Genomic DNA, 16,061 nt, shown 5'->3' with positions numbered 1-16,061 from the left:
TTTTCTCATGACAAGACTGAAATTACAGGTTATTGGGAGGAAGACCAGAGAGGTAAAGTGTCATTTTCATCACATACTGTCAAACATACATACTGTCAATGTGACTTGTGACTGTTGATGTTGGCGTTGATCACCCGGCTGAGGGAGCTGGTGTCAGGTTCCTCTGCTGTGAAGTTACTCCTCTTCCCCTCCGTTTTCATACTGCACACTTTGGAAGGAAGTCACTCTGTGCAGCCCACCTCCTTGGCTATCTGCAGAAATTATTTCAAATTCTTCTGCATGAGAGATTTGTCTCCTCTCCCATTTATTAATTTATCATTTCACTGAACTTCTCAACAATGGCTTGCTATTTACCACCCCCATTTTCCTGGAAACTGGAAAACCCTCCCTTCTTCCTAACCCGGCTCACCCCAGAACTAATTTCTGAAGAGCTTCTCCACCTCCATGAGGGAAAAAAAAAATGGCCTCCTCTGTGTCATCTACACCCTCTTCCCCTTTATAATTCCACCGAATTCCCACTACACAGATGTATTGTGCTCCGCTCGGTGCCAGGCACCGTGCTTAGGGCTTGAACACAAATGGTCCACGTGGGCGCTGTCCTCCAGTAGCTCACAGCCTTGACATCCTGTGCTAGACTGGAATCTCCAAGAGGGCAGGGATTTTGACCAACTTGCTCATAGCTGTGTTTCCAGCCAACCAGCACAGCGTCTGATAGGAGGTCCTTAATCACTATTTAACGAATTGGGAAATGCTTCCTGGAGGAAGGCAAACACTGGCAGGTGATTGTTTATGTGTGTGTCCTTCCCCGGGGGACTGGGTGCTCCCTGAGGGCAGGGCCAGCCTTGATTCATCGTGGCCTAGAGGCCGGCTGGCAGTGAGTGAGTGTCACAGGAGGTCTGAGCCCGGTGAAAGGACCCAGGGACTGGCCGCCGCCTCAGGTAGGAGTGAAGTTTGGAAGCTGACACAGCCCGGGAGGCCGAATCGGGAGGACTTGGTGACTGATTGGCTGGGGAGGGTGAAGCGGGAGGAGGAGTCACACACAGATGGCTCTGAGGTCTGGAGCTGGGGGACAGCCGGTGCCACCTCTGAGAGACTCGGCGAGGACAGCCACTGACAACCTCCGGCGGCCCCACCCTTTGGGGGCTCGGGCCTAGGGCCAGGGAGCGCCGGAGCTTACTGAGGGAGGGGGTGGCCTGGCCTGTACAAACTTCTCCCCCTCCCCCCATCCCCGTGTCCTCGACTTAAAAACAAAAATCTCAGCCTGGATTTTGAGCGCGATCGTTGGTTATCAGGTGTGGGAGCCCATCCTGGGGGTCCCCTCCTGCCTGCCGTCTGCGAGGGAGACCCCCAGGCGCGGCCTGGCCCCACGCGGGCTCGGCCTGGTCGGGGCCGCGGCCCGCCAGGCCCAGGTCCCCAGTCCGCCGTCGCCGGGGAGGGGGCCTGGGCGGGACAATGGCCGCGGCAGCCGGGGCCCCGGGAGCCCCCGTGCTGGGGAAGGGGCTGGCCTAGGGCCGGGCGCCGGTGCCCTCCCCGCGCGGCTCGGGCGGGCGGAGGGGGGCGAGGAGTTCCTTTGTGGCTCTGCCTCCGGCGCGGCGCGGGCGGGGGGCGCCGCGCAACTTTGCGAGGCGGCAGCGGCGGCGGCGGCGGCGGCGAGCGCGAGACGAGGCCCCGGGGCCCAAGCGGGGCCCCCAGCGCGCGGCCCGCCCCCGCCCCCCGCCCGGCCCCCTCCCCTCCCGCGCCGTCGCCCGCGCCCGGCGCTGCCCACTCGCGGGAGCCCCCGGGGCCGGACGGGCTGCGCAGCCGGAGAGGCGGGGGCCCGACGCGGCCCCCCCGGAGCCGGGCGCCTGGCGCGGGGGCTCGCCGAGCGCACGGGGGGCCGCGCGGCGCTGCAGACCCAGCCTCCCGCCGCCGCCGCCGCTGCCGCCGCCGCCTCGGCGCTTGCAGAACCCAGAAGTGAACAGCAGGCGACCCGGAAGGTTTGCGCGCGGCTCCGCACCGAGCCGGAGCCGGAGCCCGGAGCCGGAGCCCCAGCCCGGCCCTACTCGGGCCGCCGGGCGCGGGGCTGCGGCCGCGTCCCGGAGCCGCCGCCAGCACAGCCAGGTCCGTGCGGGCCCGGAGCGCGGGGAGCGGGCCCGGCGGCGGCGGGCGCCCGCCCGCGGGAAAGTTGCGCCGAGTTGCGGGCGGGGGGCCGGCCGGGGCGCGGGCGCTGTCAGCGCGGGCCGGGGCGCTCAGAGGACCCGGGGCCGCCTGCACCTCGGGCCCGGCCCAGAGTGGCGGCGGTAGCGGCGCGCGGGGTAGGAAGTGTCTCCGGCGGTGTGTCTGGTCTGCTCTCCGAGTGTGCGTGTGCCTGTGTGTGTGTGTGTGTGTGTGTGTGCGCGCGTGTGTGTGTTTTCTTAAGCCGGGCTATTCAAACCTGCTGCAATTCTCCGGTAAACAATGATTCATGGGGCTTAATGCAAATAAACGGATTGCAAACGACGCGGTTCGCGCACTTTGCAGCCGGCCGGGTGGAGCGGCCAGTGCCGGATTTCTCCCTTTTTTTGCAGATCTGCAGAATATGGCGTCCCTGTCCTGTTTTAAAAATAAGCCAGGCTGCCATTTTTGTTTTTCTTTTGTCTGAAAATTTTAATAAAACTGTCTGAGAATGTGGGAGAGGCGGCTGGAAGCAGAGGGGGCACCCGAAGGGTTGGCTTTTTTCCTTTTCTTTGGCGAGAGCCGCGAGCCTTTCGGGGAGGTGAGACACAATGCAATTGCACTTTAAAGAGAGAGAGAAAAAAAAAAGGAAGCCTCTGGGCGATTTTGGGGGGAGGGTTGGGAATTTAAAGTTAACTCCGAAAGTTTTCTTTTTTTTTTTTTAGTTTTTTTTTTTTTTTCTTTTGGAAGGCGGTGAAATGCCGCGAAAGGATCTCGGGGCGCATTTCTCCCCCCAGCCAGCTGCCTCTGCGGGATTTTTGGGAAAAAGTTAACTGCCGGTTTCCCCAGAGCTGCGGGGGGGATGTGGAGGATTGGGGACGGGGGTTTCGGGGGACCAGGAAATGTCTTTTGGAAGAGGCCGCGTAAAACGGCATTGTAAGGAACTATATTCTCAGATTTGGAGGAGAGGGTTGGCAATAGGGGCTCTGAGTGGGCCCTGGGTTTCCAACTAAGACCCTCGGCATGAGGAAGTAATCGTGCTCTCCCCCACCCTGTCCTGGAGCAGTGTGGAACCCTCAGAGCTCTGAGCTGGGGGTGGGGTGGGCCTGTCTCCTTCATGGGTGGCCGGGGCCCCATTGTAGGCGGAAATCCTGCCCTGGGTGCTGGGGTGGCTCCCTGAGCCCTTGGGCAAGTGTGCTTGGCAGTTGGAGAGCCCCTTCCCCGACCTGGTGGGCCTCCTGGCCCTGGTAGGTGGCTTCTGGTGGTGAATGCCCCCAGGTGGTTGGCTCTTGGCTGGGTGCAGGCCGGCAGCCCCAGTGGGACCTGTCTGAGGGGAGGGGCCAGGAGAGGTCCGGTGGTGGTCGTCTGAGCCTCTTCCCTCGGGTGTGCTCTTACCCCCTCTGCCGCCCCTGCCCTGCCCTGGAGGCTCCCTGTTGGAGGCAGTTTGGACTTGGGTGAAGTTCCTGTAGTATCTCTCTGGACAGGTCAGGGCTTGCTGGCTTTCAGGCTACAGAAGTGTTCTGAAGGCCAGGCCCACGAGGTCTGGGGTGGCTGGCGCTGTCCAAGGCACCTGGGCAGCCTTGGTTGGGTGTGGTCTTTCCCTTTTGGGAAAGTTTGTCTGTCCTGGGAGGACCCTAAGCCTGTCTAACCCTTGCCCCAAGGTCTCCTGGAGGGGAGATCCCTCCAGTCACTCCTGGTCTCTGTCCTGGCTCCACAGGGCAGGGTGAGCTCACTTCGGGCAGAGCCAGGGGTTGAAGCCTGGGGCTTAGGGATTCAGGGCTGCAGAACTTGGCATGTCTGAGCCAGAGGGTACCAAGCCAGGCATTTTTCTGATGGAGAAACTGAAGTCCAGAGAGGGGAAGTGATTTTCCCAAAGTCACACTGCCAGTTAGATGGAGAGCTGAGACAGGGACTCAGATTTCAGGTTTTCACGTCTGGGCTCTCTCCACTGTTCTGTGTTGGGGGTCTGACCCTTGGAAGAGTCATTTTGGACAGAACTGGACTGGAATGGGACAGCATGTCCACCTTCACTCCTACCCTGCCCACCACCATCATAATCCTGCCTGGGTGAAGGGAACTTTACAGTTTGCACCGTGTAGTGCATGATTGTTATCACATCAGGTTCTCCCAGAAACTCAGGTGAAATTGTCAAGGTGGGGGATACTTAACCCCATTTTAAAATTTAGGAAACCGAGGCTTGGAGAGGTTGAGCCGTGGAAGAGGAGGGCTTAAACTCAAGCTTCCGGACTCGTTGTCCAGGGAGCCTTTTCCTGGGTGGACTTTGGTAGTTGTGGACAGATGTCTTTCCCAACTTCTAGTTTTTGATCTTTCAAATTCTTCTGCTGACCCCAGTGACTGTGTAAAAAATCTAGAAGCCCACCCCTTAAAGAGTGTCAGAGCTGAAAAGGCCCTGAGAGGTCATCTCGGCTCAGAGAGGGGCAGCCACAGACTTGAAGTCACCCAGCAGTTTGGGTCCCAGCTAGGAGCAGAGCCTGTCTCCTGTCTCCTTTTGTCTGTGAGACACTCAGAGGGAGAGTGAAGCACTCTACCTCCCGCCAGATTCCACTGCTTGCTGGTGGTTATGGTGATGGGGCCACGGGCACTATAATGGCCAGCACCTGGCAGAGGCATGGCTTTGTCCCGGGGGCTGAGGAATAGGCTGTCTGTGGTCTGGGGGATGGGGGCAAGATGGCCCCTGGTGTGTGGGTGAGGTGTGGACTGGGTCTGAAGCTAGCCTGGCTCCAGCCCTTCCCTGGGCAGACACTTCCCTGCCTCTCTGTAAAGTGAGAGTCCTTTCTTCCTTCCTTCCTCCATTCATTCATTCATTCATCTCCATCCATTAGTTCATTCATTAGTTTGCTAGATTATTCTTTTATTCTTTCATTGTACATTCATTAGTTTATTGGTTAGTCATTTCAGTAGTCATCCATCTGCCCTCCCATCCATCCATCCATCCATCTGTTCATCTGTTCATCTGTTCATCTGTCCAGCCAGCCAATCCCTAGCTTACCTAGCCCAGGTTGGACAGCCATGTGAAATACAAGGACAGTCCTTCAGGGTTCCAAAGCTAACAGGGTGCAGAGAGCACTAGCTAGGGCAGTATCCATGGGTGCCTACATGAGTCCCCAGGGAAGGTCTCTTGGAGAAGCAGGGGCTTGAAAATACCACTACCATGATGGTGAATCTGGGTCCTGGGTCCAAGATCCATTTGTCTTTACAGTTTGTACAGTGTGGTGTATGGCTCGTGTGACTTTGGGCACATTCTTCCCCTCTCTGAGCCTCGATTTCTTGATCTTTAAAATGGGGTAATCTCTGTGACTCTCTCATGGCTTGTTGGGAACGAACACAAGAGTGTCTGTGATGTCTCCCCGCCGTGGCCAGGCATGTAGTAGGAGCTCAGTGTACACCAACTGAATTAGAAGGATTGTTGATTACCAACTCAGGCCCTACCTCGATTTTGAAAACCATTGTGCTGGTTTCAGAATGAGCCCAATGATCTGGGGACCCTGAAAGCCTTGTTTAGCCTTGTCATTCCCCTGCTGAAACTCTTTTAATATTTCCTAGGCATTTTGAAGAACAAAAATCCAAAGTCCTTTAGAGGCCTACAAGGCCCTTTATGGTCCGGGCCTGCCCATCCCTCGACCTCAGCTCCCCCTCTACCCTCCAGTCTCACCACTTCCAGCCACACCAGCTTCTTTCTGCACCTCGAATTTACAAAGCCTGTTGGCAGGGCCTTTGCACGTTCACCCCCGACCTGGAATGCTTGCACGGCTGGCGCCTTCTTGTTTTACAGGTTTCGACTCAGTTGGGGCTTCCCTGGCCACCTTGTCTGTGATAGCTTCCCACTGTCACTCTCGGTCACATCAGCCCTTGCAGCTCTTACCAGTATCCGAAACTTCCTCATGTATTTGTTTATTTGCACTTCTTGCCTGTCTGCACAGCTGGCACATGCTTAAACCCCATGCAGGCGAGTGGGCAGGTGGGTCCAGCACGGAGTGGCTGTGGCTTTGGTGGACGTGAGGAGATGCCCGGGGAGCCCAGGTGTGGCGGCAGCCCTGGCTGCGGGGCAGCCCCTGGGAGATGAAGTGACACCAAGCTCTGCCCTCTCCTCCCCTGGGAGGCTCCGGGCTGTTGTCAGGAAATAATGAGATGATTAAATCATGGGATCTAAGAATCCTAGTCTCTTTCAATCTCAGAACCTTAGCATCTAAGAAGATTTCCGCCTCAGAACCTTTGACACTGGAGTCTGCACTTGATCCAATCTGGGACTTAGACCCTTTACAAAGAGCTCTCACTGCCTTACTTATTTAGTGGCCCAGAGTGCTTACATTGTGCCAGGCCTTGTTCCAAAAGGCTTTATAAATGTTGACATATTTAATCCTCATTGTTATTACCCCTGTTTTACAGCCAAGGAAATGGAGGCACAGAGAGATTAGGTAACTTGCCCAAGGTCACAGAGCTCAACAGGCACATTGTGCGATTTGAACCCAGCACTCTGGGACTCTGCCTTAGAATCCCACAGCTGGTGAGGGGAAGCCCAGCCTCACCTGACCCCTGCACAGAGCGGGAACCCCCTTCCCACATCCTTGACAAGAGGGCCTCTGATCTCCGCTAGAGTGGCAGGGAGTTCCCTCCTCACCAGTCCCCCTAGCCTCCCTTTGTCAGACAATTGTCATTGCTGGAAAGATCTTCTTTACACAGTGTGAAGTACTGCACCTCCCCCTGTGAATAACACTTGGGAAGTGATGTTAGTGATAGACGGTTTCCCAGTGCTTTTGACCTTATAGTTTCATGACTTCAGTAGCTTCTTTCTCCCCACTGGGTTGTGAGCTCCCTGAGGGCCTCCTTGGTGCCCGGTGTTGAATGTATGACCGGGCATCGAGTGTACATGCATCCCGAGCTCCTCCTGTCTCTGTAGCACCGTGCTAGGCCCTTGTCCAGGGTATTGGAAAGGCTTGGTGTACTGGGGGAAAGAGGACAGTTATCTTTCCATGTAGCCGCATGTATACCCAATTCGTGGAGAACCATTTGAGATCTAAAGTCACGCACTAATTGAGGAGAGGTGGACCTCACAGATTATCCAGCCAAACCTCAGTCTGTCCATTGGGGAAACTACAGCAGGAAAGGAGAGGAGTAGGCCTTGTCCACACCTCCCGACGCTTTGCCTGGTGGGCTTTCCTCTCCTCGGGTGCCGACAGGCTGCCACAATATGTGCCTTGGGGTTCAAAGGCAACGACAGCCCTGGTTGGGGAGCTGCTCCCTCTGTTGCATCGGCCTCCTCGTCTTCACAATGGGGGTAACACTCCTCGAGGTGCAGGGCTGCAGAGGGCCCAGCGCCCCACCTGGACTTGGGTGGGATTGAGAGGTGGGTGGAGTGGAAGTGGGTTGGGGGCTGTGGGTTTGGCTTCGTGGAACCAGGGCTGGCGCCGGGCTTTGGAGGCTGGTAGGATTCGGGGACGGGGCGGAGTGGTGTGTTGAATGGATAAGGTGTGTGGGGAAGGCCAAGGGATTTGGCTCTGGGGCCCAAAGCGTCCTCCCTTGTCCCTGCCTCATCCGTGTGGCAGGATATCCTTGGGGGGCGGTCCCTACCATTTGAGTCCTTCTCTGAGCTTTGGGCAAAGGCTTCATGTTCCTTGAGGGGACAGCTTGGCCATTTCAGGTTCTGGGGTTCAATGGGAGGACACCTGGCTGGGACGGGCACACCCCCCCAGACACACTCAAATACACACACTTGCACATATTCATACTGTCAGCCATTTCGCTTCCACCTTTGACCCTACTCCCCCTGCCCCACTTTTGCCAATTTGAGATGCTCCCCTGCTATTTCAGAAACACCACCAGAGGTGCCCCAAACTGGGCCTATAGGAGCCAGGAGTTCAGGAGACAAGTCCACACACGTGATGCACACACATCACACAGAAGCACGTGTATGCATTCCTGCCACCCACAGCTTACACACATGTTCATATACCCGTGTGCACCTGCCAGGAAACAACACACAGCTGCCTGCCTGCCCCTCCTCGTGTACTTCCACACTCTTGTACACGCCATGTTTATCACCTGCACGCAGGCATACTCATGCACACATGTGTTTTACACGTAGGTGCCTCTTACACCAGCCTCACGTTCTGGCCTTGCACACAGTGCCTCCTGCACACCCGTGCACCTGTGTGTGCCCACACCCTGCCCGGATCTGCTTGCACCCTGCGTGGACCTCCCACCTTCACTCAGCAGGACTTCTTGAGCATTTACTATATACCAGGGCCCACGCTCCATGCTGGGGACAGAGGTGGGGAAAACTGATATCGTTTCTGCCCTGGTCGGGGAGACATTAGACAAACACAAATGATGATACGATTACAGACTCTGGTAACTGCTGGAAAGGAACCACTTTCCTACGATGAGGAAAGTGGTGCTTTTAGATTTACTATAACCAGTGACGATAATCGTGTGCGTAGGGGAGAGGGGCTTCTGGGAGGAAGTGATAGCTGAACTGGCTTGAAGTTTTCCAGGTGAGGGCATTCCAGGCAGCGGGAACAGCTGGAGCAAAGGCCCCGAGGTGGGAAACCAAGGAACATGGAGAAGGCGGTAGCCCTGAGACCTGGGGGAGGTGGGCCTGGCCTGCCAGGGCCTGTAGTAGGTCTTCCCTGGCCTCGACCCCGACCCACATGTCCACCTCAGGCCCTCTCCATCCCTCTCTCTGACCAGCCCAACCTTCCCTTTGCTGCCTTGCCCTGCTCATGGCCCACTCTACCTGCTGGCCTCCACCCCGGGCCTGAGCCCTGTCTGTCCTGCCCCACCGGCTGCCCACCCCAGGGGTCCTGAGATACAGCATGAGGAGAGGCTCTGACCACCTGCTGGGGGTTCCCGGTCTGGGACCCCTAGGACCTGTCTAGAAAGCTCCTGGGGGCCAGGCCACAGCTGGGGTTCAGCAGCTGGCTCTCTTGCTTTGAGTAATCCCAGACTTGGCTCTCCACTGGTCTGCCAAGCAGCCCCTGTGGGGCCTGAAAGGCTCCCCGAGCTGCCGCATCCACCGCCCCCCAGCCCAGGTGATGTCTCTGGTTGGTCACATTTCCATGTGGGTCTTTGAAATGTTGGGAAAGTCTCCTGAGTGCCTCGGAGAACCTAATGACAAAACCGCAACGACCAACACTGAATCCTTACTGTGTACCAGGCACTGTTCTAAAGACTTGTTACGTATTCACTCATCGAATCCTCACAAAGACACTGAGGCCATACCTTTATCATCCCAGTTTGGTAACAGTCTCTGGGGCTTTGACCCAGGTTGTCTTGTTCCAGAATCTTTACTTTTAACCCGTCAGTGGCCACATCGCCCCTCGGAGGGTCCAAGAATCCAGGCTGCGATTTAGTTGAATCTCTTTGTTTTATAGAGGAAGGAACAAAGGCCCAGAGAGGAAATGGACTTGCTGAAGGTCACACAGCGGGCAGATGGCAGAGGCGTCCAGCTCCCTCTGCCCTCACCAGCCGCACGACCTTGGGCAGGTTACATCTTCTCTGAGCCTCATTCCTGACCCCAAGCAAGGGAGAGATTGCCCTGGAAGCCAGCAGGGTGGGACCTTTGGGGGATGCGAGGACTGCAATCGAGAAGGGACACGGGTGGGGGCTTTTGGGCCCTCTGGATGTGTGCTTGGTAATAAGTCGTTGAGCTGCTCATTTTTGTTCCAGGCATCTTTCTGAATGTGTGTTACATTTCGAAATGTTCACAGCATCCACCTCACAGGGTCGTTAGGAGCCTGAGTGAGAAATACTTGTAAAGCACCTAATAGTGCCTGATATGGAAGAAGTCCTCAGTGATTTATTATTATTGTCATTTCACCCTGGCAGAAGGAGTTCCCTGTGGGGATGGGAGCTGGGGACCCAAGGGGAAATGGAAGCAGAGAAGGGCATGTGTTCAAAGCCTGCTGAATGTCCTCTCAGCCCTGAGAAGGCGGTCATGGCCCGTTCCCTGGTGAGGGCACTGGGGCTCCCAGAGAGGGTCACCTCCCAGGGTGTCTGTGAGTGGCTGGTGGTAGAAGAGGGGAGGGACAGGGAGGGAAAGGGATAACATCCCAGCTTCCATTGACCAGGGTGCACACAGCAGCCCCCTCCCGCTCTGATCAGCCCCACCAGCACAATGAAAACGGCCCTTCGCAGCCCTGCAGGGCTGTGGAAACCCAGCCTAATTGGATGCAGGACCCTCAGAGGCCTAGTTCCTCACAGGAAGTTCCCAGGAACAAGTTTCCGAGGCTGGCCTGGGTACTGGGGGTGGCGTGGGGGGCAGCAGCTGGGACTCAGGGCTCTGGCTGTGTGGAGTTGGGGGCACATGGAGGGCAGAGGGGTCATGGGAGAAAAACTTTGAGCACGTGGGGTCTCAAAGCGCTGGGAAGGTGGGAAACCTCAGCTTCCCTCTCGTAGACCATCTCCTGCTTGTCCCTTCCAGGCCATCCTTCTGGCCCCATGATGACCTGTCTGTTGAAAACCTTGACCATGGCCTTTCCTGGCTCAGGGACCCCTGAACATGGCCCCGCATGGCCTTTCATCCAAGCACTTTATCCTGGAACTCTGGCCCTTTATGAACTGCCCCGGCAACTTTTCCCTCCTTCCCCTGTGAATTCCTGCACTGGGCCCACACCAGACCAAACACGAGGCCACGTGCTTTCCTGCCTCGGGGCCTTTGCACATGCATTTCTTCCCACCCGGCTTGCCCTTCCCTGGCATCTCTCTCTTGACATCTCCCCTTCCTGCTATCAGTAAGTCCCACCTTCATGCAGTCTTTGTTCATCCCTCAATGGGATGAGCTCGTCTTCCCAGGACCACCCCCGCCCCTAGCTCAGCCATACCCCAGCAGTACCTTGTTGCCCCTCCCTGGGTCAGGGGGCATTTTTTTTTTTTTTTCCAGGGGGCATTTTTGAGAAAGCTTTTCTGTCCTAGGAAGCTAGCAGCTTTCCATGTCTTTGCACACATGCCCCTCTGCTCTCTCTCTACCCTCTTGCTCTCCTGGCAGACTTCCCCATCTTCAAGACCCGCATGGACAGACCCCCTCCTCCCATGGCTTCCCTCAGTGAACATTATCGAGCAGTTAGGGTGAACTAGGCACTTGAGCACCTACTATGTGGCCGGTGCTAGGCTCTGGGGCTGCAGCAGTGGCCCTGTCCTTGAGGGTCATGGCGGGAGGCAGTGTTTAGAGGTGTGATACAGAGGTGGGGTAGGGGGAATGCAGGGGGCCACAGGCGTGTGTAACAGGAGAGGGTCAGAGAGTGACCTTCAGCTGAGACCTGAAGGAAGAGCTGGGTGAGCTGTGCCACTGAGTCTGGATATAGGGTTGTAACCAAGAATCAGACCCAAGCCCTGATCTCACTGACACCTGGGGGATTGGACAGATAAGTTATCAGGCAATTCTAGGGTAGGGGGATACGTGCTTAGGTAAGGGGAGCCCAGGAGGCTGTGGGAGCTCAGGGGAGAGGCTGCAAATGTAGCCTAGGATGGGGCTGGCGATCAGGAAGGTTTCCTCTAGGCAGTGACACCTCAGCTGACTTCTGATGGCTGATGGGCATCTGACAAGGTTCCAACTGGATGATGGCCCCCCACGTGGAAGAGCATAGCCTGTGCAAAGAAAGGCACGGTGGCATGAGAGCAACTTGTTTTGGGAACCTGCAGGTAGTTTAGTGAGGCTGGAGGGAGGGATGCATGTGGCCAGCAAGGCCTCCTTAGCAAAGGCCCTGGGCCACCCTGGGGAGTTTGAACTATACCCCAAAAGTTATGGCAACCCAATAGGGATTTTAAGCAGGAGAGTGAGTGAGTGGGCAGGCTTTCCTTTGTTTGGCTTTGGCTCCCAAAGTCCCCAGATAGGCAGGGGAGTCCCTCTCTGACTGCACTCCTGGCCGGGGTCTGGGGTGGGGCTTGAGGCTCACTGTGGGACTTTGAGCAAGCCCCTGACTCTCTCTGAGCCCCTCTCTCCTCCTGGGTAAACCTGCAGGGCCTGAGGCCAGGATCCTAGTGGGGCCGTAGGCAGAGGCTGGGGTGTCTCTCTTGGCCAAAGCTGCCTGAACCTTTAGTTTTATTTAAAATATTCCTTAAAAAGTCATGTAGCCACGTTTCAGAAAAGTCGGAGCATAGGGAAATGAAATATACCAAAACCCACCCCCGTTTCTGTCCCCACCCCAAGCCTGAAACACACCACTGCTAGCATTTTGGTGTTTCCTTCCTATCTTTTCCCTCAGCACCCGGTTTTTATATAGATGTCATTGCTCTATCTATACAAATAATTTTAAACTCTTCCCTTCCCCCCAACTAATGTTGTATCATGAGTATTTCCTAAATGACTGCAGGGTGGTTTTAATCCCTCTTTTTAATGGATGTGGCGTCAAGGTGGAAAACATGGGCTCTGGAGCCCGACTTCCTGAGTTCAAATCGTATACACACTGCTTGACTTTGGGCAAGTTACCTAATTTCTCTGTGCCTCAGTTCCTTGTAAGGTTGATATGAATGTTAAATGAGTCATTGCAATGCCAGTAAACATTGGCTATTATCAACGACTGTAGAGTATCACTGTGTAACATGATTTACAGAGCCACCCCCCTATTTAAAATTTTGGCTGTTCCAGGTTTTTGCTACTGTAAAAAAACCATTGAAGCAAACAGCTTTGTGCATAAAACTTTGTCTATATTTGGGATATTTCCTAGGTACAGATGACCAAGAATAGGATTGCTAGGCCAGGAAGTCTGAAAATTTTTATAGAGCTCATGGCACGTTATTGCCAGATTGTTTTCGGAAATGTTTGTTCTAGTTTACACTCCCAGAAATAATGCATGGAAGTGCCATTTCACCATACCCTCACCAGCATTGAGTATTACCATTTTCTTATTGCTTTTTGCTATTTTAACATGTGAAGCTCATTTAATTTTCACTGCTAAGGAAGCAGAACCATTTTCTGTGTTTATTAGCTGTTAACTTTTTTGGTCTGCTAGTCTCTCAGCCTCTTCTCAGATCAATTAAGAAGATAGGGCTTAGATACAGAAAATAGGGAAGAATATAACACAGGGGACAACATAGTGCCAGAGTGGCGGGAGGGGACTCGGAGGAGGGGGAGGGGACTTTCCTCTATCTAGGCCGTGACACTTTCAGTTCCCTCTACCTAGACTATTCATTCATTCAAACATTTATCAGGTACTTTTTGGCTTAAAGGTAAATGACTCAGCCTTGATTGTGGCCTGACAGAGAGAGCATGTCCAACAGCAGAGATGGACGAGAAAACGGGCAGAAAATGGACTGCCAAGGGTCTGATGATGAACATGCAGGGCACAAAGGGAGCAGAGAGGAGAGGCACCCAACATAGCCTAGCAGTCCTGGAAGGCTTCCAGGAGGAAGTGGCCTGTAAACTGGGGCCTGAGGAATAAGTTGTAGTTAACCAGTGAAATGGGGAGGGCAGAGGGTTCCAGGGAGAGGTGAGGAAGTGAGAAGGGAAGTGGAGCACTGGGGGAGCGCTCGGTCTGGCTGGGCAGAGTGGAAGGCAGAAATAACCACTGAGGCCAAAGAGGTCAGCTAGGGCCAGGCATGGAAGGCCTAAGGAATCCAGACCTTGTCTGGAGGGGAGGAGGGAGCCATCAAAGGTTTTCAGTAGGGGAATGTTGTGATCTGATTTGTATTTTAGAAATATCACAGTGACTGCAGTAGGAGAATAGAATGGGTCGTGTGGGTAGAGGTGAGGGACCCTGGGAGGAGGCGATAGCTGAGGCCAGAGCAGAAAGGGGTCCAGACCAGGGCAGGGAAGGTGTGGAGATAATCCCTGTGGAACCCTGACGAGCTTCAAAGTGCCAATTGAATGTCACCTGTGCCAGGCAGCCCTTGCCGACATCTGCCATGACCCACCAGGTCATATGTACCTGGAGGATGGGGCCTGTGCAGGGCCTGGCATGCGACGGTCAGTTGAGTGCCCACCATCCCTGACCCTGATCCCCCTTGCTCCTCCCTGCCTCCAGACCCTCCATCTGTTCCCCCCACCCCCTTGGCTACCAACCACTTTCTTTCTCTTTTTTTAAGAATAAATTTATTGTTTTCATTATAAAAGCAACAACAACATTGCAGAGTATCTGGAAATTAGAGAAACAAAGACAAAAAACCAGATCAGCTCCAGCCACCTCCCCCAGCGCTCCCAGCCTCCCTCTGGGCGTGGTTCCCTGCAGCTTTTTCTGACGCAGGTTTTTATTTTTGCCTCCTTGTAATCATAGTATCCGGACAGTTTTGGGTCCTGCTCTCTCCCATTTGCTTTGTTGGGAGCTAGTTCCCCTGTGGCCATGGGGTCTGGGCAGATCTCATTTTTTAATGTCTCTGGGCTGGTCTGGGGATGGGGTAGGTGGGACAAAAGTTGCTGTCCTGCAGCGGGCAAGGCTAATCACATTCCCCCTTGGGCTGTCCATTTTCTTTTGTGTCTGTTTGTCTAGGCCTGAACCTCCCCAGGTGGCAGGGCCTGGCACCTGGTGTGCCCCTTCCTCAGTGCCCCTGCCCCTACTGCCCCTTTGTGGAGCTTGCTAGGCTGGCCTCAGAGGCCACCGTCCTGGGAAAGGGTGATGGACAGACCTGGTTTCCAATCCAGAGTCAGTTCTGTGACCTCAGGCAAGTTACTTAACCTCTCTGGACCTCAGTTTCCTCATATGTATAATGGGTCTATTGCAACAATAAAATAATGGCTGTAAAATGCCCTGCTACCATTCCTGGCCTATTTTAAGTGTTCGGGAAAAGGTAGTCGGTATTATTGTGCTTTTTCATTCTACAAAGAGTTTCTGAGACCCCCTTGGACTAGATGCTGGAATGGCAGAGGTGAATGAGCACCACTTCTACCTGTGAAGAGCTCACAGTCTGGTGGGGAAGTCACCCAGGGAAACATGACTGCACCAGGGTGTGATCAGACCTGTAGTGCTTCACCAGATCTGGGTGGCATCCTAACTCCATCACTTGCTAGCTGTGTGACTTTGGGCAAGTTGGTCAACCTCTCTGAGCTGCAGTTTCCTCTTCTGTTAAATGTACATCTCACAGGGCCACTGGGAAAATTCAGTGACGTGATGCGTGTAACATACTCAGCACAGTGCCTGGCAAGTAGTAGGTGTTGAAACCAATGGTAGCTGCCATTTATTATTATTATTGTTATTGTTATTCCCATATACAAGGTGCTGTTGGGAACACAGAGGAAGTGACTGACTGGGGGTTCAGGGAAAGCTCCGTAGAAGAGGGAACACTTGAGCTGGGTCTTGAAGGATGAGTAGAAGTTCACCAAGTGGGAAAGGACACTCTAGGTAAGGAGCCTGTGATTCCAGGTTGAAATCTGTCAATGAGGGGTTTGTTCTTTGGGGGAATAAGGCAATTGTGTTCATCCCAACTTCCCCGAGTGCCCCTCACTGCCTCCTTCCGGGTCTGCCTGGGGGCTATGTGCGCTCACCCTCCTGTAATAGCATCCACCTGTGACTCTGTCCTGGTGGCTGTGGGATCCTGCCCATGGGAGTTGCCATGTCCCCATCTGTCCATGTTTGGGACCACAGATCTGGCCTGTCGGAGTTTGGTGCTGTCTGTCTGCATGTTCCTGTGACTCTGTCTGTCTGTGTCGGTGTCCAGAGGACCTTCTGGGCCACACCTTGGAGGGCAACCTGCATGCTTCCTTGGCCTCCAGCTCTAACCAAATAGCCAGGCCTCCTTGGTCACCCTTTTCCCTGGCCCAGGGTAGCCCCCACCTCTCACTTCCGTTCCATTCCCTGGGGGCCTTCGACCTGTTCCCTCTCACTGCCTCCTCTCCTGGCTTCTCCAGGCCCGCCTACACTCAGCAGTCAGAGGGGCCTTTCTAAACCACAGATTCTGTCCCGTCACCTACTGCTTCAAGTCCAGACTCCAGGCCTCAGATTCTGGAACCGCCTTTCTAGGTCTGACCCTGGCCGTTGGCT

At 55.0% G+C, this 16,061-nt stretch overlaps 1 protein-coding gene across 5 annotated transcripts in view; it reads left to right on the top strand.

The window, feature by feature from the left end:
- The first annotated feature begins 1,727 nt into the window (after positions 1-1,727).
- ZNF362 (zinc finger protein 362) overlaps positions 1,728-16,061 on the top strand; it is a 38,201-nt gene continuing 23,867 nt past the window's right edge. The window contains exons 1-2 of one of the 5 annotated variants that reach the window (XM_082345295.1): positions 1,728-2,100; positions 15,297-15,422. In XM_082345295.1, the coding sequence (XP_082201421.1) occupies positions 15,385-15,422 (38 nt within the window). In that variant the 5' untranslated portion in view covers positions 1,728-2,100; positions 15,297-15,384. Of the gene's footprint in view, positions 2,101-2,190; positions 2,295-15,296; positions 15,423-16,061 lie in introns of those variants that run through there. The other 4 variants (XM_082345296.1, XM_082345298.1, XM_082345294.1 and 1 more) reach the window with 4 other exon arrangements.

Source organism: Balaenoptera borealis (genome assembly GCF_965194805.1).
Source record: "Balaenoptera borealis genome assembly, chromosome: 1".
Taxonomy (NCBI): domain Eukaryota; kingdom Metazoa; phylum Chordata; class Mammalia; order Artiodactyla; family Balaenopteridae; genus Balaenoptera; species Balaenoptera borealis.
The sequence above is the reverse complement of the archived record's forward strand: the minus strand, read 5'-3'. Positions and strand labels throughout refer to the sequence as shown.